At 37.5% G+C, this 25627-nt stretch overlaps 1 protein-coding gene across 6 annotated transcripts in view; it reads right to left on the bottom strand.

The window, feature by feature from the left end:
• Nucleotides 1–25627, bottom strand: part of NALCN (sodium leak channel, non-selective) — a 281692-nt gene that overhangs the window by 107570 nt on the left and 148495 nt on the right. For all 6 annotated transcript variants that reach the window (XM_073212395.1, XM_073212394.1, XM_073212391.1 and 3 more), the window contains 2 exons: nucleotides 24250–24441; nucleotides 6641–6778 (listed from right to left, as the gene is read on the bottom strand). In XM_073212395.1, the coding sequence (XP_073068496.1) occupies nucleotides 6641–6778; nucleotides 24250–24441 (330 nt within the window). The remainder of the gene's footprint in view (nucleotides 1–6640; nucleotides 6779–24249; nucleotides 24442–25627) is intronic.

Genomic DNA, 25627 nt, shown 5'->3' with positions numbered 1-25627 from the left:
TAGCTTAGTGGATTTCGAAGGGTCTGTTTGCAAGGCTCAGTATGGCTCCTGTCCCAGTGTCCTTACAGCTGTTTGGCTTCTATAAAACCTATGACCTCTCTTGTCTTTCTCTAACTGCTCCTCTCCTTACTTTTCTGAAAGAGCCAAATTCACCTGAGCTAAGGATTCACTGGGTATTCGGTAATGTTAAGTTTTGTATATTTAACCTTAGATGATTAAATTGTTTTTCTTCCATTTACCCATAATACATTTCAGCAAAATTCAATAACTTACAGAGGCATTTGTGCTCCCCAGTATCATGATTTCCTCAGGTTTTGTTGTGACATGACCATTCTGTTCACTACACTGGGGTTCTCATTCTCTCTAAGACTCACTTTTGGGGTAACATGATTCAGGATGCTGAAAGTTACAGTTTTATTTTAATAAGAGGGTGGTCCTTACCATTTTAGAATGGGTTTTCTTGGTTGAGAATTTCTGTCTCTGGAGCAGTGTTTTCTATTTTTCATATTGTCCGACTCTGCAAATAGCCCTGATCCTATGCATTTCTCTCTTTTTATTTGCATTTATTTTCTAAAGTTTACTTTTACTTTCTTTTCCTTTTCATATAGCTTAAATAGAACTCTTTGGCTGACATGTTACCTTTAATCTTATTTCTTTCTCTATTGTGAACTTTATTAATAATTTCTATTTTTTAAAATTATTTCCAGATATACAGTAGAGGCACAGCAAGAATCTAGTCAACACCACTGAAATCTTGTAGTTTTTTTTTTCCTTTTTACCATTTATAATCATGCTCTCCTAAGCTGTCTTGCAGGCTGTAGTTGGAAACCATCTCACTTTTTATATAGGTCAACAAAAAGTCAAATGCAATCAGAGCAATGTAAAATGGGATATGTTCAACACAGATGCACTTTTAAATGAATTCTATAAAATCAAGTTATTTAATTTACACTTGGGAATGCCCATTTCTGTCAGCAAAATATGACTATTCTCAGAAAGCTGCCACTACAGAAGCAAAATCAAGAGATTGCTGTGTTAATTTAAGCACTTCAAAGGTAACAAAAAGACTATCCACAATGAACGCTTAATTACATTTTCTCTCTTTCAATATTCACATCACAGGGCCTTCCTTTGAAACAATTATAAAAGGAAAAACACTGAGAAAAAAGAGTCTTTCAACTGGTTAAGTCTTCCACAGCCCTTATCCCCAAATCATTGGCAAAAGTGGAGAGAGATTAATGTCACATGCATTCCGCGAACTGCAATCAGTGGGGACAGAAATACAGAATACATACCTGGCGGATGAGAGACATTTTAAAGGGACAATAGATAATGGTTATGAATATGTATTCGCTATACACTTGAGCTTGATTTTCATTGTGGGCTGACAAATTGGTCCCCCCAGGGGGCAATGGAATAGCCTGCTGTGTTTTATTCCAGAACAAACTGCAGCCAAACATTTTTTCTTTTTTTTGCTGCTTGGCACATGCCTGTCCTTGAAAAGACTAAATCAGCAACTCACCAGGTTGTGCAGCACCACTGGCCAGCATGGATAAAAAAACAAATCAGAGCCTGTATATGTGGACTTTTCCCCCTTTTTCATTTGGGTTAAAATACTTTGTAGTATTTTACAAAAAGAAACATACAATGAAACAAAAATGCTCCTTTTAAGTTCAGGCCTAAGGACAGGTTTATGGAATAGAGACTTTAACTTATAAATGTTCAGGTTTTAAGCGAATGTGATGTATATGTAACAGGGGCTGATGGCCTTCAGGCACATATTTATCTGTTGGTCCACAGGTCAGGGGGCTGGAATGAGTGGGCCGATGTTCATTATGTGGCATTGATCACGTAGCAAGCAAACAGCATGTCATGTACTTTACCCCTTTAGCACTTGTACCACTAGGTCTGGAATCACAGGCACTAATTGTAGGTCAAAGAGGACAGAGATTAATCTCTTCCCCACTTTGGCTGGGATGTAGGTTAGTCCTTACACATAGTGGTTGAGATGCCATCAGTCTGTGCTGTATCGAATTGAGCTAACTGGATAGAGCCCATGCTAGGGACTATCAGTCTAAGAATATATAGGAAAGAAAAACAACTGCTTATGCTGTAAGCAACATTTCCAGTGGACTAGGGAAACGACTTCAGTCTTTAGCCTTTGTGGGTAATACAGAAGTGACATCTCAGTTCAAATTTAGTTATTGAGTGTTTTCTTTGTCTGAATTAATTAGTTCTCATTTAAGAAAAAGTCATTTATAAATGAAAACATCTGACTAGCTGACCTCTTTACTTTAGATATCATAATCAGAGACACCAACTAAGTATCTCATAGCTTTAAAAATTTCACATAAATTTGGTTGAGAAAAAGTGATTGGAGTTTTATCTCAACAGTGTGTATTTCATCCAGCTTATACTATATATTAATATAGTAAGTTGAGATGCCCTAAAGAACTAAAGGTGAAAGGCACAAACTTAAAACAATTAGAAGAAGACAGAGGAGAATATTTTTATTACCACAGGCTGAGAAAGAATTTCTGAAGAATGACTCCAAAATAAATATTGACCATAAGTGAAAACCTGACAGTTTTGACCACATCAAAATATAATGTCATAAGCCATCACAGACAGGTTGGAATAATAAAATACTGCCTACGAAAGATCCTCAACACATACAGTAGTCAAGGGATTAATATCCAGAGGAAATGTACCACTCTAATAAAGGAATTTTAAAAAGAAAAACTAGCCTGTAGGAAACTAGGCTTCAGCATATGATCAGGTGAGTCACAAAGAAGATGGCTAGGAAACATATGACCTGCTCTCTTATTAATAGTTATGGAAATGCAGAAATGTAAGTGAAGGTAGTGATGTTACTGTTCAGTTCATAAGACTGTCAAAATCTTAAAAGTCTAATCAACTGTAAGTGAGAATGTAAGGACAGAGGGCTTCTCAACCATGGCATCTGGGAGGGGAAATTGGTGTAGCTTGTCTATACGGCTACAGATGAAAGGTCCAGACAGTAAATTTTTTAGGCTTGAGGGCCAAGGGACAGTATGTAGGATATCATGTAGGTACTTCCACAATCATTTAAAAATGCATGAACCATTCTTAGCTCACAGCTATATAAATAAAGCCTGCGGACCAGCTTTAATACGTGGGCTTGCAGACCCATGCTACAGAACTACTTGGGTAGTGACTGAGATCCCAGATTCTACTTTCTGGCATCTATTCTAACGAAACTCTCACACCAGTGGACACAACGTACAAACACATTAGTTGTAACATTATAAGAGTAAAATACCAGAGAGCAACCTAAATATCCTCCAGGAAGGGAAATGATAAATATATTTGGCATATCAGTTATAGTTCTTTTTTCATGACTATATATACTAATCACCAAATGAGCTTTATTTGTACTAAGATAAAAAGATTTCAAGAAGAATATTTGGTGAAAAATTTAACAGAGAATGCATGCAGAGTTTCATTCCATTTACTCTGATGATTGCTGCTACTAATGGATTGTAAGGAGGGAAACACATGGTCAGATAACTCGGCCTCAGTGTGATATGGTCCTAATAGTGACAGAAGCATGACATCAGGCATCTGCCACAGGGACAGCCATAAGTGCGCTGCAGTGCTTCTCAAAGGAAAAAATTCATAGTAATCTTAAAAGTGAATGGTATTAAATATTCATAAATGATGACCTTAAATTAAAAACACTATATATTTTTAATGGATACATTTATGCATGGGTAAGTATTGCACTTCATTGATTTTAAGATGCACATTTATTTTCACATTTTAACAACTCTGAAATTGGGGTGCACCTTACATCTATGTGTATAGTTTAATTGTTGGAGTTTTTTGGTTAATGTTTCACGAAATAAGAGTTTTCTTATAGTTGGGGATGTGTTACATTTAGTGAAATGTGATCTAAAACTGGAAGGCGGATTCATAAATTATCATAGTCATTGTCTGGGAGAAGGGGTGTGGAAAAGAAGGGAGGAGGAAGCTAGAGAGAGGCTTGGAGCAGGGAGGGGCATAGCGATACTTTAAACTGATCAATAATACTTCAATCAGTTAAAAACATCTGAACTAACATAATAAAATGTTAGCATTTATCAATATATAACTCTAAATGCATATACCATCTTATTTAAACTTAAAGGAACACAATGTTGGTGAGAACTATGTTCATCCTCTTGTTCAATGGCTAAAGCATCCTCAAAACTACCAGTTCAAATCACAGGTAGGTGGTAGCCTTGGAAAGTAGGAATGTTGGACATTGTCATCCTTGCTTTTGGATACAGCAATCAGGGAAACTGTCTGATTCTTCCAAAGTGACACATCTAACGGACCAGCAGAGCTAGGACCTGAACCTAGATCTTGAACTCCAAGCCCGTATTCTCGGACTCACCATATTTACCAAACTGCCCTTGTTGACTATTCAATTCTCAGTTGCTTTACAGATTTGAAAAAAATCTGAATAAAAGAAGAAATGATTTCAGTTTTCAGTTTTAACATAGAACTACTTTTTAAAATTAATAATAAGAATTATAATGAGTGTTTGGGGCAGATACTTAAATCAGTAGAATGAAGGGGTGGAATTAGATATGGGTTTTCAGGCTGTGCTCTGCGGAGTCCTAAAGGCTCATGTGGACCTCAGGAGCTCTGGGAAATGCTTCAGTGTTGCACGATCAATGCCAAGTTTTTGGACCAATACATAAAATTAAGGCTGCCCAAGAAGCCTACATACCAGATTTAATGTTTTATTTCATTATATTAGCGATTCCTGTAGAAGTACACTTGAAAAAAATTGTTTTGCTCAGTAAATTACTAAGCTAGATCATTTTCTTTCTGCTTTCATACTGTATAAGTCTCTGACTTGTGGATCAAATTTATAGCTGATTGTGAAAAATCTACAACGAGGATGGCAAATAATTATATTGTTTTAATAGACAAACAGATAGATTATTCCCACACATAGGTGATCTCAAGCATACCTATACTACATTTAACCCATGATCAATAGTCTGCAAGCTATTACATAGTTTTAAAGGAATCTAAACCCATAGTAGGAACTTAATAAGCTTTAGTGGAATTCATGAATAGTGAATGAATGAATGAGTGAATGAATGACACAGACTTAAAGGTCCTGGAAGGGAGGAGGCAAAGACCTCAGGGCCAAGGGTCAACTCAGCACAGCCAGATGTGTCTCTGGAAGCCAGGTCTCTGGACTGCTGAATGTTTTTTTCTTTTGTGAATATTTAAAAAGTGACCCATGTTAAAAAATGCCAAACTATTTCTACATAATTTTATTGTTTGAGCCCAGGACTTTACCGCCCATAACAATGTATTCCCATATACTTTTTGTTGGACATGCCTTAGTTTTGAAAGTCTTTGCCTATAGCAGATGTAACTTCTCACACATCTAGTTGCTCAAGCACTTACTTGACTCATAGATATTTAGAACTGGAAGGGACCACAGAGCTCATATGTAATTTGTCTTGTTTTAGTGATTCTTGGGCATAGGTGTGATTCCATGAAGACATTTTCAGTGACAACGTTAACTTCATAATCTAGAGAAGCAGCCATGTGGCTATGAGACTGCAGGCTTTCCAGGCAGACCTGGGAACATTCTGGTTCTAACAGTGACACTCGACATTATATTGGGCTCATAGTTAATTCCTCCGAGCCTCAGTTTCATCATCTGTAATGTAGGACTATTATTCGACTTGGTTGTTCCAAATATTAGGATTAAAACTGTAAAACATTTTGCTGTTTAATAAATAGTAGCATTTGTTTTTTCTTTCATGTGTTCCTGATAAAGGGTAACATTTGGGGTCCTCACCTTGGACCTTTTAACATTAGAGCTTAAGTTTGCTTCTTAAATATGTGTGCATTTATTATACGGAGATGTCCATCTGACATGAGAAAGACCTGAGAACTATATCTCTTAGTATGGTCACATTTCATAACTCTTTTCTTTCTTTTTAATAGAAACACATAGAAGAGAAAAAATCTGCCTATGTTGACAGAAGTCAATTTTTCCTGGATTTCAGTTTCCTGATATCTCGGCTTTATAGCGCTTTTACAATATTTGCAGCTATGTGTTTTGTTGTTTTCCCCGTGTGCTTCTTTCAGCCGCACATAGTGCAAACACACTGGGCTGATTCCTAATTAACTGACTGCACCCTGAGGTCTCCAGCTTCTGTCTTCAGTCTAATTACAGCTGTGAAGAAGAGTCCCTGAATTTCAAGAGTGTCTCTATGCGATAAAAAAAAAAAAAATCATAACAATGTAGTTCTGGTTTGATCCTTAGATCATCTAGGGTGTGAATACTTAAGAGATGGTTAAATCAATATGCAAATGTGGGGTTTCCATTTTGATTTGTCTTGTTTTCCCTCATGCAAACGTTTGTACCTGAAGGATTCAACTTCTTACTTAAATCTGATATCTAGTTCCTCAATTAGTTCTTTGATTCATAAAAACTTAGACTGGGAGGGACCTCATCCAACCGGACTGAACTCGACATTGGTTCTCTGCCTCTCGTTCTGAAACTGAAAATAGGCCAAAGATCTGTTGATGCTCAAGCCGTTATGAATCCCAAGACGGAATAGTGAAGAACTGCTAAACTCACCAGAGTGGCAAAGAGGTGATAGAGAATGAAATAGATGGCAACCACGGGTGCCCACATGTGTCCCACAGCATTTAGAGTTTGGTCCATTACGTCTACCCATCCTTCCTGGGTAAGGATCTGGAACATGGACATAAATGCCTACAGAGGAAAAGAATGGGAGGCATTAAACACCAGCTTCAGGCATGCAAGCAATTTGAAATTAGTATATGGTGTTTGGGACTGATCTCAGTATTATTTTAGTCTGACTGATCAGAGGATGAACAGCCCTAAGTCAACAAATTAAGGGCTGAGAACTGAAGATCCTAAAAGCCTAACATATAACTATTCAGTGTGGAAAATGAAAATAACTACCCTGAACTAATATTAGCCTTTTTGGTGATAGATACTGTTGAGCAAATTAGAAAAAAATTTGGGACCTTTGCTTATTTGACATTTCTATTTTTTCCCTGTATGTAAGCTACTTAATATTCCCAACAGATCACTGTATTTTTTTTTTTTTGCTAAGTGCTACCTATTTTTATAGTGAATTACATTTCATTGTCTAAAGGCAATAATAACCTTAATTTTACTTTCATAGTCCCCGCCTATCCAATTATTTCAGTTATATTAAAAGCATGAGACTTGAAAAAAAATATGTATTTCTAGTTGATATTGCCATGCTGAGCAACCTAATAAAGACAAACACATTTTTCACGATTTTTAAAATTTCTTTTCAAGGTACAGAGTGAAGACCACGGGGGCTGAAAAGAAACAGGATTCCAGCAAAATCCAGCCAAGCAAAAGGACTCACAGTCTCTCTGCAAAGATCTTTGGTTAGTTCCATTCTTATAACTTTTTCTTATTAAGTATATGACTATACATACTTCTCTGACCCAGTAGACATTAGTGGTCAATGCATGCTTCTTAATAAGAACCAATGATTTCTGAGGAAAGTTGATGATTGGGATGTAGGGATGCTTTAAAAATGTCTTTATTGGCTTTAGTGAAGATGTGAACTGAACTACCAGGTACTGGGATTCTAAGAAATGAAGCTCAGGAAGGTACAAAGACAGACAGAGCCCAAGGTAAAAACCCTTTTACACTGGTAGGCTCTTAGAGCTGAAATGGACCCTATAGATAATCTAATCTCTTTATACTTGCAGATAAGGAAAATGAGGCTTACAGATGACAGGCAATGAGCCCCAAGCTACTCTATTATTTGTGGTGCTGACAGAATGAGCACTCGGCCATCATGACTCTAAAGTAAGTATTTTTCCAAGTATTGCATCCTGAGTTCAGTGAGGTCTTGAACCTACTAATTCCCAGGCCTCATCACACAGCAAGCTCTTCCAGGAGTTTCCTTTACCGAGGATAATTAAATTAGCTTTTTTAGAAGTTCAACGCTCAACGCCCAGCACATAGTGGACCTGTTTGAACAAAGGAGCAATGGGTTGCTAAGCGCATCTTGAACTAGGAGATATGTTTTCCCAGTTACCCTTTGTCCATGTATGAAACACTTAACTTCTCCTGGATTTAATTTTTCTGTGATTTTATTACCCCACAGTGCTTTGTTCATGAAAGTACGAGGGATCTTGCTGTTGTTATTTGAACTCAGCATTGCCGAGGACAATATAATGCTTTTCTTGCCAGGGCACCTAAGAGAATATTTAGGTCTACCTCATCCTGAAACTGCTTCAGAGAATTTGCAACACATCCTTTAACCTTGTAAGTTCGCCAGAACTTACCACTGAGGGCAGCTACTTTTTTTTCCTGCATTTTTCTTTTCCTGTTGAATACTTATAACATCCAAAGGCAAGGAACACAAGTTCCAGAGATGATTCACATAAAAATATCAGATTGTGCATTTTCTTCAGTGGAGATGTTACTGGTGTGAAAGTGTGTGTATATCCTACAGACTCAAGAGCAACTGGGGGAGCATTAACACCCCTACCAGTATAAAAGGAATTTTACTGGACATGGATTTCTTTCCCCAAAAGTGTTAGTAAAGCTTGTGATTAAGTCCAACAGATTTATTCTTAGCACCTGAAGACCAAAAGTTCAGGAGCACCTTTCAGCTCTCTTGGGCACAAACCAACTTAATTTATTTTCAGCTACTGCATTAGTTTTCATGAATACTCAGCTATTATTCATTCGGTAAGTGCTTGGGAACAGGAGCTGTGGGATTGTAACCAGTTGCTGTGAGATAAGCAATGAGGGCAAGAATGCCTGGGTTATCCTCTACTCTTCTCAGAGCCCCCAAAGAGAAACCCCTCATTTCTGCATAGCTCAGCCACCTGAAAGTCCATACTGTGAGATGCTGTGAATTAGATTTGAGAACAAAACTTTCTGTTATAATGCAATTGGTGTGTTTATTGCTGCTTATGTGAATAAGCCAGTAATGGTAGGGCCATGAGATACTTCTATTACAGGCTGAAAATTAATTTGTGTCCTGCATGAAGGGTGTCTCATCAATTTTATTGAGATTTTGTTCAGAAATTGAATTGCCAATGATACTTCAATATGTGAATCGATATATGTCATCCACAGGATCTGTGCTCCCTGTAGAAACCATTTAGTTTATTTATTCAAACATGGATTATTAGTGGCTACCGAAGGTTTGATGTCTTGGAGACTGACATGAGGAAGACATAGTTTCATCTCTTAAGCAATTTATAATCAAGAGTAGAAGAAAAAGATGAACATGGTCAACTCCAAGAAAAAGAAGAATGAAAAACATAATGTAGAAGAGAAACACAGCGACGCTCTTAAGGAGCAGGTCAGAAGGACCAGTGTATTCCTCTCGGGTGAAGCAAGAACAGTTTGGGGGGAATGATAGCAGCTGGCTTTCAGGATGATGATGCACAGGATTTAAATGGCAGAGAAGTGGGTGAGAAAGGTCTAGAGGAAGTTGTTTCTTTCCTCCGAGCTATTGGTTCATGTTATGCCATTTTCCTATCCTCCTGACAGTTTATCCTTTCCTTACTGGTTTCCACCAGCTCTTTATAAATTAAGGAAACTAATCTGTCAGTCATATATGTTTCATTCATTTTTCCTTATCTATTTATGGTATTCTTGCAAACACGTATTTTATATTTCTATATGGTCTTATATACTACTCCTTTAAGGTATTTTTATTTTGCTTAAAAATACTTCTCTCACTGCAAGATTAGACATAAATGTACCCACACTTTAATGCAGCAGTTTTTGAATTTTATTATGTTTAACATGAACCAGAAATTGCTGTTTAAGTCTGGAATTTATTTCGGTATAAGGAATGAGACAGGCATTAATCTTATTTTTCAATAGGTGATCAGTAGATTCAGCCCAATATAACTGAAAAATCTCTTTTCTTCACTAATTTGAAATATCCCCTTTATCATGTATACATACTCATACACCTTCAGCTCTATTGCTAAACTTTCTAGTCTTCTCCATCAATGTATTTCATCTCCAAACTGCCTAGTAATTGTACATTTTAATAACTGGTAGGGTTACTAGCCCCTCCCCATAGCCTTTTGTTTTCTGACATTTTAAACCTATTTTCATATGCAGTTTTCCCAAGACCTCCTCTTGCTCTATACATTGAGGTCACATTAATAAATAACTATAAATTGCCTTTGGTGCTGCCAACTCATCAGAGTATTTACTGAATAAACGGTAAATTCCCTGTGTTAGCAAGTGGACTGACAACAGGGAGCAAAATAAAATAGGTGCTGTGCTCTGAGCCTTAACGTACACTGAAATCTTAAAAGACAATAGAACGTTGACCAAATTTGGTTTTAGGGACTGTTCTAGAGAGCTTAGTTATTAATGCCTTTTAAAACATAAAGTTTTTGGAGCCACATATGCATCTTTTTACATGTATGAACTCTTAGAGTTTCAGATCTGTTCAAATCAATCACCTTTGCTTTAATAGAAGTGAAACATTTAAAATATTTAACATCTCTGTAAAATGATTACATCTTATTTCTTGCGATTTAGAAAGAAAAAAAGTCAACACTGGTGGTTTCAATTAGTTCTGTGACTGTCTTGTATATTGCTAAGAAAGACCAAGCAGTTTTTCCATTTTTTTTCAACAGGGACCCATGTTATTTATTTTGCTTTTATAATTCCTAAAGTATGCTTGTTGACAAGCATGCCATTTAAATGATAAAAAGAGATGGGAAAAAGCTGTTTATTGGTCAAATTTTAGACTACTAAGGAAAAGTCTTACTGAATGGAAACTAATGTAATTGGCCTTAAATGTCAAAATGAGCTTGAACGCAATTAGCAGCAAAGCATACCTCAGAACGGTATGCCTATTCCAGCAGCAAATTACTTTAAGTAGAATCTACACTTAAATGTAATTTCAAGAGTAAAAGGAAAGATGGCAGAAGCTCATTTGCAAAAACCAGTGAATTTTATCTGGTTAGGAAAATGTATGTAGCTGTATCTGATCACCTCTTTTCTTTCCCTTTAAATGGCCAGGCTTGGGTTAACTTCTATATGTAACACCATAAATGACAATGTAGACACAATCATGGATTTGTACAGTTTTCTAGGATTTTTTCAGGGTAAGATTAAAACAATGTGAGACGTGACACTGAGCCATGACTACCATTTATGTGGTGCTTCACAGCTCCCAGAGCAGTTAATTGTCCATCATTTAGAGTAATTGTAGCAATAACTGTGAATTAGTTACTCTACATATTGTAGCTCTTATTGCTGATGTGGACTGAGGTGCAGAGGTCTTAAAGGGTTAACCTAGGCTGGCAGGAAGCTAACAGGCTGTCTGGTGTCTAGGCTGGGATCTATTGATTTCAAATTCCTGCTGTCCTTTCAGACATTACAGGTACAAAGACATCTTAAGATCTAACAATTTCCGGTCTCCTTTCATTATCTAAATTACTATAACAAATAATACACAGGCCTGGTCTAAATAATATTTAAAACTGTTACCTCCTCTGTCTTGCCGGGTGCTGGGCACAGATCTGAAACTCCACATTATGCTCAACTGATTAATGAAAAATAGATGTCTCCAGTATTTTTTTCTTTGCTAAAATAAGCCCGACTCGTTAACATTTTCCATATGAAAAGGACATAACCTTTTCGTTTTCGTGAGAATCTACGATTACAGAATTTTAATTTACTTTAATAATAAAAATACTCTAATCATTTCAACCTTAAATGTTAAAGTCCTATATTAGAAACATTTATCTTCAGGAAAAAATATCAAGATGAACTGAAAGAACTTCTATTTTTCCCCTAACAATCTTCCCTGCAGCGCATGGTATTTTTAGTTGAAAGGTATACTTCCCACCGATTATGTTAAAATAATTTTGAAATGCAACCATCGAGCTGACAGAACAAACAGCTGCGAAAATGAGACCTGGAGATTTATGCAAATAGGAGACTTCTGAATTAATTTTCTTCGTAGAACAGACTGTCAAGTTTCTTGGAGTATTTATGTCCTATTTCTTAATTAGCGATTTTGCTAATGTCAGTCATATTAAATTTTCATGATTTAAATGCTGTGTTTCACTGGCAAATACATGCTATAAAATTGCAGATGAAAGTTGACATTTTACTTTTGGTGCAATAAAGATTCAGTAACATATTCAAAATAGACATTGCTCCTAAAAACAGAGATGTGTGTCCTGTTGTTAAGCAAGTTGAGAATTTATTAAGAAAACTTCTGTAACTGAAGTACCACAGTCTACACAGGAAATTACACACTGTTTTCTTACTATCTGTTTGCATAAATATGGACAAGAACAAGGTTTTTTTTTACTTGGCTTCAAATAAAAAGCAGCTGGGTTAGGAAATGTTTATGGTTTTGCTTATTAAAAAAGCCTATACTTTAGAAATGGAGTTTGCCTATTATTTGCTCTATTTTAATGGACTCTGATTTCTCATTTCTCTCCACCACTGAAGTTCACAAATAGCTTTACTGCAAATAATATTGTCTGCTCTTTTCTATTACATAAATTTCAAAGCTTTGCTTCTATTTTGATAGTACTTATTTAGTATTCTAATACCTTGAAAATAAATCTAGTAGCTGTTTACAAATGAATATTTAATTGAAATTATTTGACTTTAATAAAGCTGATTTTACAAGTCATACACTAAAATTAGTCTTATTGTATAAGTAAAATTAGTCTTATTATGTAACTTGTATATCTCTGTTAAGAATAGATACAGAGAAATAAATCCATAGTATTTTACCAGTTTTTTCTAGATATGAATGTATTTGAAATAAAAGTGAATTCAGCCACAAATACACATTTTATTATGTTTTTTGATAAATATTTTGTCATCAACACAACGTCACTCATGACTCAGCTCATTAGTCTGTAAAAATACAGTTTTGATGACTGTAGATATGCCACCACATTGAAAATTCATTTAGGCATTCTGTTGTGCTTGGACAGTTAAGTTGTTTCAAAATGCCTGCAATGGTAACTAATGCCACAAAGAGAATTTTTTGAAGATCAATCTTTGTGCACATCTTTGGTTACTCTCTTGGAGAAGATGTCTAGATATGCAATTACTAGATCAAAGAGTAAAAATGTTTTTTGTGGGGTCTTGATTCATAATGAAAAACTGATTTCCAGAAAAGTCACACAACTGTTCACTGCCATGTGCAATATGTACGTGGCTTTCTGCCAGCTGCGTGCATCACCATTAGCCAAAACCAAAAATGATGAACAAATCTTGTCCACTTGACATTTTCTGCATTATAAATTAAGGTGGTATCTTCATATTTTCCTTTGTTTTTAAAATTTTTTTATGGTGTTTATTTTTGACTTGTTTGAAAATACAAATCCTTTTAGGCCTAGAAAGTCCTTGACCACCAAGATTAAAGATATATTTTTTTGCTTTCTACATTTTCACATTTCAAATATCCTTGCTCTGATTTTTCAGGAAAGTATTTTGGCACATAGCATGAGGGGGCTCTGGTATCCCCAACATTACTTGTTTGATATTAAGTAGTCTTTTAATCATTCATTGTGCTATTTTCTTTGTCATGTTTTTAATGAATATACATATTTGCCCATTCATCTGTATGCTAACCCTAAATTATACTCTTATAATTATTGCAACCTTACACATTTTCTTGTTGGTTCTCACCAATTTTTGATGATGCTCTTTATTGCTTTTTTAAAATAACATCTATAATGGGGGGAGAATACTTCCTTAATAGGGTTGTTTTGGGGGATGGCAGTAGATGTCTGTGGATGTCTATGTATGCACATGTGTACATCTATGCACACCTATAAAAGTTCCTGTTTTAAGGGCCTCACATCTATACAGTATTCACATAGGGTAATTACTATTTGTAACAATGACCTCTGGGAAGTGTCTTTCTATACTTAATCAAGAATAATTATGTTTCTCTAGGAACTAGTTTGTTTTACCTCAGAATCACTGTTTGCCTATCTATGTAAGTGTGTATTTGCTAGAAAAATCAGAGTCATACTTGTGTCCAAACTCGGAGAAACATGGACCATCCTCATGGTGAGGCTTTGTGTTTTGGGCTTCATTTTTGATTCCATCGTAATTTCGATTTTGTTTTCCCTTTAGATGAATTCTTTTTAAATTCTGCTTAAATTTAGCTGGCCTGACTGTAACCCTCGTTGGGCACATTACATTCTTTTTGGAATGAGGCATAGTAAACACTTGTTTTCATGTATAATTGAATTGGCATCAGTTTCAAGACGACTTTAATAACTTCCATCCAGTTGCAGGATGCGGAAGTACATTTCTCCTCACGCTCCGAGTTCGTGTCCCCTCGCCTTACTGTGCTGCGCTGATTCATCATCCCCTGTTGATTTTACTTCCTCTTTTCCCTCAATCTGAAACGAGTGCAGCTTGTCCAGAGACAGGAAATGGGGCATTTGTCTACACTGTTAGCGGAATTCTCTTCTTGGTCTTTCATATTAATATGCACATGTAATTGTTAGATTTCTGGAGTTTTTCTTGCAGAAATTTATCCAGTACCTTTCTGTTGGATCGAGGTGGGAATTTTTGTCTGTTGCCCTTTGCCTTTTTCCCTGGGATTCTGAGTGGCATTATATGCAAATGAACTAAAATAATAGCAAAAACAACAAAGGCAATACTACAGACTTAAGCCTGAACTAGCTACCACGGTTCTTTCTGAATCTAGTCCCCACCTGCACTGTTTTCCAAACCCTTTTGTTCCACACAGTGGAAGATTATATAGAGTGCCACCCATGCACTTGCATGGGCCTCATACAGCACCCCCACCCCGCACAACCCCGAGGTCTGCAGTCCGCACACACGCATTCAGCAGCTTGCATACTCACTCACATGCACACACATATTTTATCCCATCAGTTTCCCGGAAACTAAGGTTTAAAAATTGATCTACAGTCTTCTCTGTTTGGGAAGGCTGGAGAGAGTCATCTGCAGAGGCAGGCAGCTCAGTCTTAGGGTTCACTGACACACCGAGTGTTACGCATGTCAGTCATTAAGTGTGTGTAGTCCCATATACAGAATAGTTAATGATAAACTATTTCAGACTCTGTCAGTAATTTGTCCAGTTGGTCTTAGTTCTCTCTAAGACAGTTCTTTGCTTTATGCATTTTTGTGGAAGGTTGCAAATGGCTGACTAAAAAGAATATTCTAAGCGGGAATTGGGGCTTATTTTTAAGCTTTCAATGCAATACAGAAAACTGAGTATTTACTGTTCACTTATTGCCCCCATCATTTCCTGACAGACTGGTATGTTGGCTGTCTGATTACTGCTAAGAATTCAGTGTGTCATGCTAAGAAGCTGGATTTCCACGCCATTAAAGAACATTATTTGCTACTACTTGTTTATTGCCTGTGACGCTGCAGGCACGGGGTTAATTAGTTTGCATATATCATACCTCTTAACCCTCCTTACGATCCTCTAAAATACTATTATTTTGTTTTTATTGATGGGGAATTGTAGGCAGCCATCAGAGAGCAGCTGAAATGTCTGACTATAGATTATACTTTTTGACGGCAAGGCTCAGCGATCTTCTGTAAGCAGATTTCCAGTTTCATCCATGAAAATGTGCTTACAGAAGCTCATCTTACTGACAGAGACAAATGTTCCTCATTAGTGGCTATCACTTTTTTTTTGAAGTTGGTGTAATGGAGTAGATTGATTATTAAAATAATATTAAAGCAATGTGGCAATTAAGAGTTGGAAAACTGCAATAAATTGATTGGTAGACTATCAAAATATGATGAGGTGCAGAAAAGGTCCTCCCCTAAAGGGTGCATGTCTCGGACTAGGGGTTGGAATACAAGGATGCTTTATTCAAGGAATGTAATAATTCTGATAAGTGCAGTTCACTGGACCAAAGATATCAACACACAACAACAGGAAGAGACAGCCATCTCTGTGTGACTCATGCTGGCATTAAAATCATCCTTTAAAAGGAAGTGCCAGGATATTATTTTATCACCATGCCACTGATGAATCACCACAAAAATAAATTCAAGTAGTAGCAAAAAAAACCCCTTTAATGTTATAGAGGAAAGGAAATAAATTTTACAGCTTTTGTGGAGGCATGTTATAGTTACATTAAGCTATATCATTAAATTACCTTAAAATTTAAAGCAAATTGCTAGTTTCTGTTGCAGAGCCCTGTCTAGGATGGATGGTAATTCAGCTTAAAGCCTCAGATGGGACTGACTTTAAGAGACTGTGGAAGATTTGACACAGTAATGGCCTCACAGAAAAAAATATGTTACTTCCACTCCTGACCTGAAGATGCTTCAAATTCCTCAAATGACCATAAATTTTTGTCTTTGGTCAATAAAAATGAATTTTATTCAATGAAAATACCTCCCAAGAGAAATAACATTTCTTCTGGTAGAACTTTCCTCAAAATAGTTCTTCTGCTATTCTCTAGAAAAACATAAGACAGAGTAGCAATCTTCAGTGGCTCCGAGTGTCACGGTCCCAGCCTCCGAAGACACTTTCATCTGGCTCCAGACCTATGCTACAGCTCCTTCCTCTGTGGCCCTCCATGCCCTGTGAGTCTCCATCTCTCTGACTCTCTCGTGCTGTCTTTCCTCTATGCAGCACTCTCATCTAATGCCATGACCCAAATCTTATCTGTTGAAATCACATGCACTCCTGAAAATGACTCTTCATAAAGCTTTGCACACCTTGCCTGAAAGTAAGCTCTCTCGCTTATTAAAATGAGATGGTATTTGGAAACAGTGCTTGGCCCATAGTAGGTTTCCAGAATTTTTAAATACTCTCCAGGACATCTCTAATAAAATATTTTACCTTCTGGCTTATTTGAGTTCTTTCTTATGTGTCTATTATGGGGTCAGATGACTTCGTCCTTATATTCTTGACCATGTCATAAGTTAAAGAGGGCAGTGAGTGAACATGTTCATGTGTGTACATCTCAGAGCTCCATCACAGAAAGAATGTGGACAGAATTACAAACAAGAGCAAAACAGGTTCAAGATTTATTTAGCCTTCACTGTGAATGGATGTATCAGATGTTTATGGAAAATGGATTTCAATGGCATAGCAGATTAGGGGACTGTAAACACAAGGATAAGAGAATCAAGAAGAGGTAATATCCATAATGCAAACAAATGCAAAGAAATGCAAGGCTGCAGATGGTGAAGACAGATGTTGGGGTGGCCTGGCCTCAGGTTATGTCTATAGAACAAAAATGAATCCATCCATCTCACAGAGTCAACAGAGTGGTGCTCTTTTTTCATTCTCAAAAATTTATTAGTGGATTTATTAGTATCTTATCATACATGGAAAAAAATGATTTAAAAACCCCAGGAAATTTTGGATAAAATGCAACAAACATCCTTCTCAAGGTCTATTAAGATCCCAAGAAAACAATGGAAGCCCCAGGACCACAAATTAATAAGCAGTTCACATTAAAAAAAGGCAAGCCTGGCAGATTTATGATCACTGATAGACTTTGGTTTTTAATGTGTCAGACACAAGGGGCAAAGCCATGGGCCCTTGAAAGGTGGAAGCTGCTAACAGCAACTTAGGGCTGGACATCTACTGGGTTTCACTGAAGGTTGGCAGAGAAAAAAAATTCAGTATCACAAGGAAATGCAAAGGGAGCTCATGTGTTTTGACCTGGGCACACACAGATCATATTCCAGCAGAGCTGGCACCGCAGACCAGAGGGGAATAGACAGACCGGTCACTAAAGGCCACAGAAACACTGGGTCACCCAAAGGGAAATAAGGTAATATTATTCCTTATCTCACAGCAGCTACACAACTCATTTCAGGTTAACTCAGCAGCTCAGTGTTCAAAGCAAAACACAGCCTGGCAAGACCAAGTGTGGCTGAGCGGTGAAGAACAGAACATCACCTACTGCTGCCAGCAGATTAACCGGTTAAAGTATTAAGGGACATTTATCAATATCCGTTTAAGTTGAAGATTGCTTTATTCTGAAAGTAAGCAATTCTATTCGTAACTACTAAAAACATGTTCAGATGTGCAGAATTTCCCATGTGAACATTAATGTACAGTGTTCAAAGCAGTACCATTTGGAGTCACAAAATAGTAGCATCAAACATCCAAAATCTGCCTGTGCTAGTTTTCTCTTTATGTTACGTATTATCACAAATTTAGCAGCTTAAAACAACACTCCTTTAGTATCTGAGAGACTCTGTAGGTCAGAGGAGTGGGCATGGCAAACTGGACTCTCTGCTTAGGGGCTCAAGACTGTAGTCAAAGTGTAGGCTGGGCTGTGGTCTCGTCTGGAGCTTGGGGTCTTCTACCCTCATTCAGGTTGTTATCAGAATTCAGTTCCCTGTGATTGCAGGACTGGGGGGCTAGCCTTCTTGCTGGAAGTCAGCTGGGGGCTTCTCACAGCCTGTGAGTCCACCCTCAGCTTCTAGCTACAAGGCCCTTCAACATGACAGCTTACTTCTTCAAAGTCAGCTGCAAGATTCTCTTTTGCTTTAAATCATTCTCTTTAGGAAGGCCCACCCAAGGTGATCTTTTTGATTGACTCCCAGTTAGCAATTAGTAAGGGATTATGCACTTGATCAGTTATCTTGGCAGTTTATCCTAGAATTCAACAACCACACGGGAGAATGGGAAAATAAATTGTGCAGTGTTTATATGAATACTGCATGTATATAATATATGCAATATATAGTTGCATATTCTACCATGAGGAAAATAAATGAAATAACAGGTACATATACTCATACTGGTAATTTGACAGTGTTGAGCAAAAAAAGCAATTAGCAGAAGAAACAGTGAAAATTTTGCATAATTTTTAAATTATGCAAAAAGATTTGTGATTTTCAGGTGATGCCTACATACTGCTTGAAAGCACAAAGGAATATACCAAGAGCATAAACATCAAATTCAGAAAAGGGGTTCTCTATGAGAAAGGGAGGGGATCAGTGGGGAGGCGGCGCCCAAGGACCTCAGATCCATGCTGATGTGCCTGTTAAGCTGTATGTGGCCACAGAATATGTAATATAATCATAATTATTAATAATATATTAATTATATATAATTACATATACATAATTTTTATATCTCTTTGCATGTCTACTTCATGAAAAATTAAAAATACGTGAAAGAAAATAATAAACAGAAATTAATGATTTCAGCAATAATAATTGAAATCATTATACTTTTGAAGATAAAATAACCCTTGAATTCATTAAAAATTTAGTCAAACTAACTCCATTTGGAAAATGAGGAAAAAAAATTAAGGAGCAAATTTTTCCTTCAAATTCCTCAGTAATCCTTTCCGTACAACTAAAACCATGATCAGCCAGTTTGGTGGTGAGAAGAAACAGGGAAATTAATTTGTGATTAAATATTTTATAGCATTTACTACTCATCATGTGTAACTGCTTTGGACATGACTTTATAAGTACAAATTCAATGGAGCATGTAATTAGCATTTAGAGAATTCAAATTCAGAAAACATATGAAATAAATAATACTAAAATGTTAAGTATGTGGTGTTATGGAGGGTATATTATTTATGAATAAAAACTATCCCTATTTGTAGAACTGCAAAACAAATCAGGTCTATTTATTCTTATTTTAGTGAAAAATGAAAAGGAATAGAGATACTGAGTTGGTTCAAGATGGACAGTGGGTGTTTTCTGCATGTGTTTTGGTAACTTAGAGGCATGTTGCTCTCTACACTAAGTGGAGGGATAAACTGAACAAAACCGTACTGAGACTGTGAGCATAAACTTTTGTTAGGCAGCTATGGGAAGCATGCAATTTGTTGTAGTCCTTGTAACAGAAAGACTGTCGCCTCTTGCTTATGCCAACAGGTCTTACGGCCTCTTGGGGCTGTTGCATTCTGGGAAGTTAACCTAGTTGTTCCGCTTACAATACAACCTATAAGCCCCAACAGAACAGGAACTGTGGGATAGTGCCTCACAGCAGGACTCGATCTCTTCATTATTTCTGCACAGTAAAATGTCTGTTTGGTCCAAATTAGAAGAGAAAGTTGTTGGCTTGAGATCACAAAGTAGTTTCATCAAGTTCTATCAATATATCCTTTTTATTCCATTGGAAAATTTCAAGCTCCCCTTCTCCAACTCATGGGATCTCTGCTGAGGCTCCACTGGCCATTTCTACCTCCTGATGCTTCGGATCCCACAGCACAGTGTTATGTCCTTCAGGGGGTATCAGGAGAGGACAGAGCAGTACTGCCAACCTCAAGATACTTGTGGTCTAGCAGAGGCACTAAGACCTTGTACAAAGGCCGATGGCATGTGACAGAAAGTGGCAATTGCCATAAAAGGAGGGTGAACAAGAATCTACTGCTTGCCAGGTGCTCTGCTGGCGGCTTGGCAGGTGCTGTGAGGCATCTTGGGAAGGAGCTGGGGCCCAGATGCTTCTGGTGAGAAGCTAACCACCAGCTTCCACCGACTGTGTGACTCTTTACAAAACCTGTTTGTACAGGTCACATAGGAGCTTTGGGGAGAAGAGGTGAGAGAGAGAAATCTTGTCCAGATTTTGGGTCTGAACACTGTAGAGGCTGTGTGGTTGTCTCCTCATGTGATTAACTTAAGCCAATCATTCTGATTCTAGCTGTCTTGCCAATGATTTGTTTAGGAATGACTGAGTTACCCAATCTGCCAATGACAAAGGAGAGCAAATTTTCTGGGGGAAGTGGGGGATGGTATTGGGAGAGGTGTCCTTACTCTTAAGGAGACCCAGGCAGAGACGACCCCACTCTTCCTTTAGATTTTAGCACAAAGGCTGGAAATGTCGCATCCATTTTGCTAACACATGAAGAACACATGGAGCAGGTGACTGCATTAGTTTGTTAGGGCTGCTGTAGCCAAAACTGGGTGGCTCACAACAATGGGAGTTTATTCTCACAGTTTGGAGGCTAGCAGTCTGAAATCAAGGCGCTGGCAGGACCACGCTCCCCTGAGGGCTCCCTCTGAAGGAGTCTCCTGCTGCTCCTAGCTTTGGCTGTTTGGGGCTTGTAGATGCCACTCCCATCATGCAGCCATCTTCTCCACATCTTCCTTTGGAGGTCCTTGAGGCACGGACAAGGTGGAAGAAAGAATCTGGCTTGTTGACCTGGTACTGTGTGAAGAACGGCCGACGTTTGCTTTGGTCTGGAATTACTACTCATCCTTTATTCAAAAACCTGTTCACCAGCTACTCTGTGGCAAGGATTGTGCTAAGCATGGAGGACTTAGGGGGCAGGATAGATGGCCTCTCTGCTCTTGAAGGCCATGGTGGGGGGAATCCTGAAATATGAGCCCAAAGAGGTAATTGCGGCCAGAGATGAAGACATTCTAAAAACCATATAAAATGTATTACTTTAAGGAGAGCAGGACGTTGGAGCACTTTCAACAGGAGAGTGCCACGAGACGAATCACACCTCAGAAGGAGTATTTTACTGCAAATGGAGAACAGACTGAAGTGTGGCCAAAAGGCAGGGAGACCCACAGAGAATCTGTAGAATAATGCAAGTGAGAGACCCCTGTAGGATCCCTTCACCTTGTAGTGTTTCAGGAAGTGCCTGGGGTCTTTCAGTGTGGGTGGGGCTGTGTCAGAGGGTCAAGGCCCTGGACTGTCACTCAGAGGGCCAGGCGGCTGCTTCCTCTGCTCTCCTGCCAGGATTGTCTTCTTGGAATCTGGATGGGGAAACCATCTTTGTGTGTCCATGTCGGGTCCTTAGAATGGTTTCACAGTGGGGAGCTGGGGCTCCTGACGTAATCAGGTCCAATCAAACCAGTGTTTAGCTTTACATTTGGTCTGATTTCCCTGGAGAGAATATTCCACTTACATGGCTTTAGGAATAGCCACTGAAAAATTATTTCCTAGGCACACACACAGAGTCCCTTTGCCAAGTCCGGCTCCTCCTGCCTCTGCTGGCCTCCTCCTTTCTTCCCAGAGTCCGGGATCCCACACTTTGCTCTCCTGCATCCCACCATCTCTGTATGTTGGTGGCAGCCAGCCTTCAAGATGGCCTGGACTCAGGTAAAGTTAATATAAACAACTGTTGATTTTTAAAGCTCCTGTTTTACTTCAGGATGCATCATGAGAATCTTCTTACAGAAAAGTTATTCTCCTAATGTGTGTGTTTTGGCTAGTGCTGGGATTAACCTACCTCAATACCCAACCAGTGGGGAATGAGGGAGATGTCAGATGGGAAAGGCCGGAGGAAGACACACCACCGAGCATCTAAATACAATCTCACATTGACTGACCTGTGTTTTTAACCAGCTGTCTGATGATTTCCTATCAGGCACGTACCCCTAACCAATGGGGCTTTATTTGACTGGCAATGATAATGACTACTTTTTGTAACTGTAATAATTTTAACAATTCCTGTAAAGTCTGGTTATTTTTCAGGGGTATAATCCTTAATTATGTTCATGTGCAAGGAAAAATCTGCTCCTTCTAGTCATTTTACACGCATAGATTGTCAACACTGTCAGCTGCTGAATCCGTGATTAGGACGCCCTGTCGTCCCTGGACTGCTTTCATTAAGATGGTCAAAGTAAGCATGCAGAAAGGCACAACTGAGTAATTGGAGGTCTGAAAATTTAATGCTACTTGATTATTCTTATGGCTGGAAAAAGAGCAAACTCAAGAGGCTAAGCTGGATGGCTGCCTCTAAAGCAACCTTGTCTTTTATACAGATACATAACAACCGACTTCAAATACATTATGCAGAATATCATTTCAAAAAAAGTATTCCTAAGCCCAGAGTTGGGTGGTTTTTGTATATTATTCATGACACCCAAGGTTATGAGGAAAAGACTATTTTTACCTCGATTTTAGACATGAAAAAAATAAAAGCTTAAAGAGTAATTTGTCCAGTGTCATAGAGCTGAAAAGTGATAGACTGAGCATAGGCAATCAGCCTATATGACAAGAAGTGCAGATTCTTACCTGCAGCACTTTTTTAATACAAGCCTTTACTCACAACTTCAATATCAGAAAAATTTTGAAAATACCCGAAGGTTTTTTTTTCTTTTTAGGTGGGGGAAACTCATTTGTTGGCCAAACTCTGATCTGACCTAAGGCTTATTTATTATCTTTGCATCCTACACTTCATTTGGTTACTTCCCACTGTTCTTCAGTAGTCACCTGTTCCAAGAAGTCTTCTTGGATTTTTCCATTCCTGGTTATACACCTTACATCTGGGTTCCCAGAGAACCTTGTGCTTGCCTTTACCAAAGTCATGCTTTAAGTTTACTTACTGGTTACCTTCCTCAGCTAAGAATTTCTTGAGGACTGGGGCCTTAATTGTGTGTATGTTCCAAGATCACCAAAATTGCCTGGCTCTTTATACGTACTCAACAAATGCTTGGCGATGAATAACAAATTTAGCACAAGATTTAAAAAACAAATAAACCAGGCTATATTAGTCTATTTGTAGTCAGTAAGGACATCTTTGTCCCCAAAGCTTATTAAAATTTTTTTTAAATGCTCTTTTTACCCCAAGATTGCTCTTCCCATACAATAGGTCTTACTATATCAGCTTATGATAAAAGTATGCATTCTTTGTTTTGGTAGTTATATTTTTTCATGTTTCCAAATACATAAGAAGTTAAATTTCAGGATCCTTCTGATTAGGAGCTATATTTTCTACATGAGTTCTGTTCATGGATTGACAGATTTTTAATTTACTTTTTAACTAAGTGAATTCTAATGAGAATGCAAAAGCATGAACTAGATGATTCTTCTAAAGACATTTCAAATCTGAAGAGTCTATGAATTTTACTATATTGAAAATCAGAAGCTCCCTTCTAGGTTATGCCTGACATAAAAATATGAACTATAAAATAAATTTTAAAATGTTACGTTTCACAAACACAAAACTCTTTATTTTAAAACTGCTCTATTTTCATTTGTAGGTGCTAAGAACACAGCTTCCAACTTTACATCCACATCTAATTCTACTAGATTATTTCCAGGATTTTAGAACTGATGAATAACCTGACAATACTAAGATGTGCTCATATGCCTGCACCCTGCAGAAAAGCCAACTTTTAGTACTAAAATTGAATCATTCCAACTTATTGAAGATATGACAATATTTTAGAACCACTGTGGAGGTGAATCACTTTGATGTTAATCATTACTACTGAAATAAGAATAATTAATTAAATTGACTTCATTTTTTTACTCTTACCCTGGGAAACGTTGTAAATCTATCCAGTTCTTCGACAAAACAGAACATCTGCAGGCTAATTGCTGACATAACAATCAAGAGGCTGGCAGTAAATACAACCAAACTCCCAAGCTTTTTTCCAGGACCAAATATCTTGTAGACAAAGTCTTCTAATGCAGGTGAAATCTTAATAAGTCGAACTACCCGAAGAACCTATCGTGGGAGAGAAAAACATACATACTTGGTCATTTACTTACACCATATCTTAAATGAGTTCATGCATAAACCCACTTTCATAGTACTTTATAAAACTGTACTTTTCTATCTGAGCTGTTAGAGATGAAAAGTAACAGTAACAAAGATACCAGTCTAGCTCAGTGCCTGCCTGATAGCCAGAACTCAATAAATCCTAAATGAATGAAGGAAAATGGTGGCAACTAAGCATTTTAACATAAATGTGATCATTCAAAGTGGTATTAACTAATACATATTGTTGAAATAAACGGACATTTTTCTAATGTTCAAAAGTAGAGGAAAACAATTAATTAATGTAGAAGAAAACAGTTTAAAATCAGCTATATTCATTGTCTTGTAAAATAAACTTTTCTAGGTATTATTGTACATTGATAAATTTTCTTAAGAACCTTCTATCAAAGAGTCTTTACTTATGGCTGAGACTGACACCCTAATATGCTATCCTTCATTTAAGTAATAAAGCTTTCAGAACTTTAGCCGAACAGATGGCAACCTAAGGCAAGAGGTTACATCTTCCAGCCCCAGTTGTACTAGGTGTGGCCAGAGGACCAGGTTCAGTTGCATGGAAGGTGAAAGGGGGTGACTTTTGCAGCTTTTGGCATATACACTTGTGAATATTCTTTTAAATAAACTTGCAGTAGTATTCTTTTTATGCCTTCCTCTGGCATGGAAATGGAAACAACTGGAGTAGCTCCTTTGACCAGAAATCAACTCCTTGTCTAGAAGTTCATATGTTCAATCCAACTCAATGGGATTGCTTCCTGGATGACCATGCGGAGCAGAGGCACCTACTTTCCTTGGACATCAACTCCTTGAGATAAACAAACTGCTATTTTATGGAAGACTTTAGATCTTTGTTATTTCTGCAGAGCCTGTTATCTAACCACACATGCACACGCTTAGATGTTTTGCATGTATATAAATGCAAAAACCTCACTCATAACTAGTTGATCAATAAATTCATTTGCTTATTCATTGAACAAATGCTGATGACTATGTGCCAAACATTGTGTTGGACAAATAAGGTTCAATGGCTACTATTACAAAGGGAATATAAGAGATGCAGCTCTTAAGGGCATATTTATAAGATTAAAAATACAAATTAGTATATCATTAAAAGTTGAAGTATGAAGCATGGAGAAAC

Source organism: Manis javanica, chromosome 9 (genome assembly GCF_040802235.1).
Source record: "Manis javanica isolate MJ-LG chromosome 9, MJ_LKY, whole genome shotgun sequence".
Classification (NCBI taxonomy): Eukaryota; Metazoa; Chordata; class Mammalia; order Pholidota; family Manidae; genus Manis; species Manis javanica.
The sequence above is the reverse complement of the archived record's forward strand: the minus strand, read 5'-3'. Positions and strand labels throughout refer to the sequence as shown.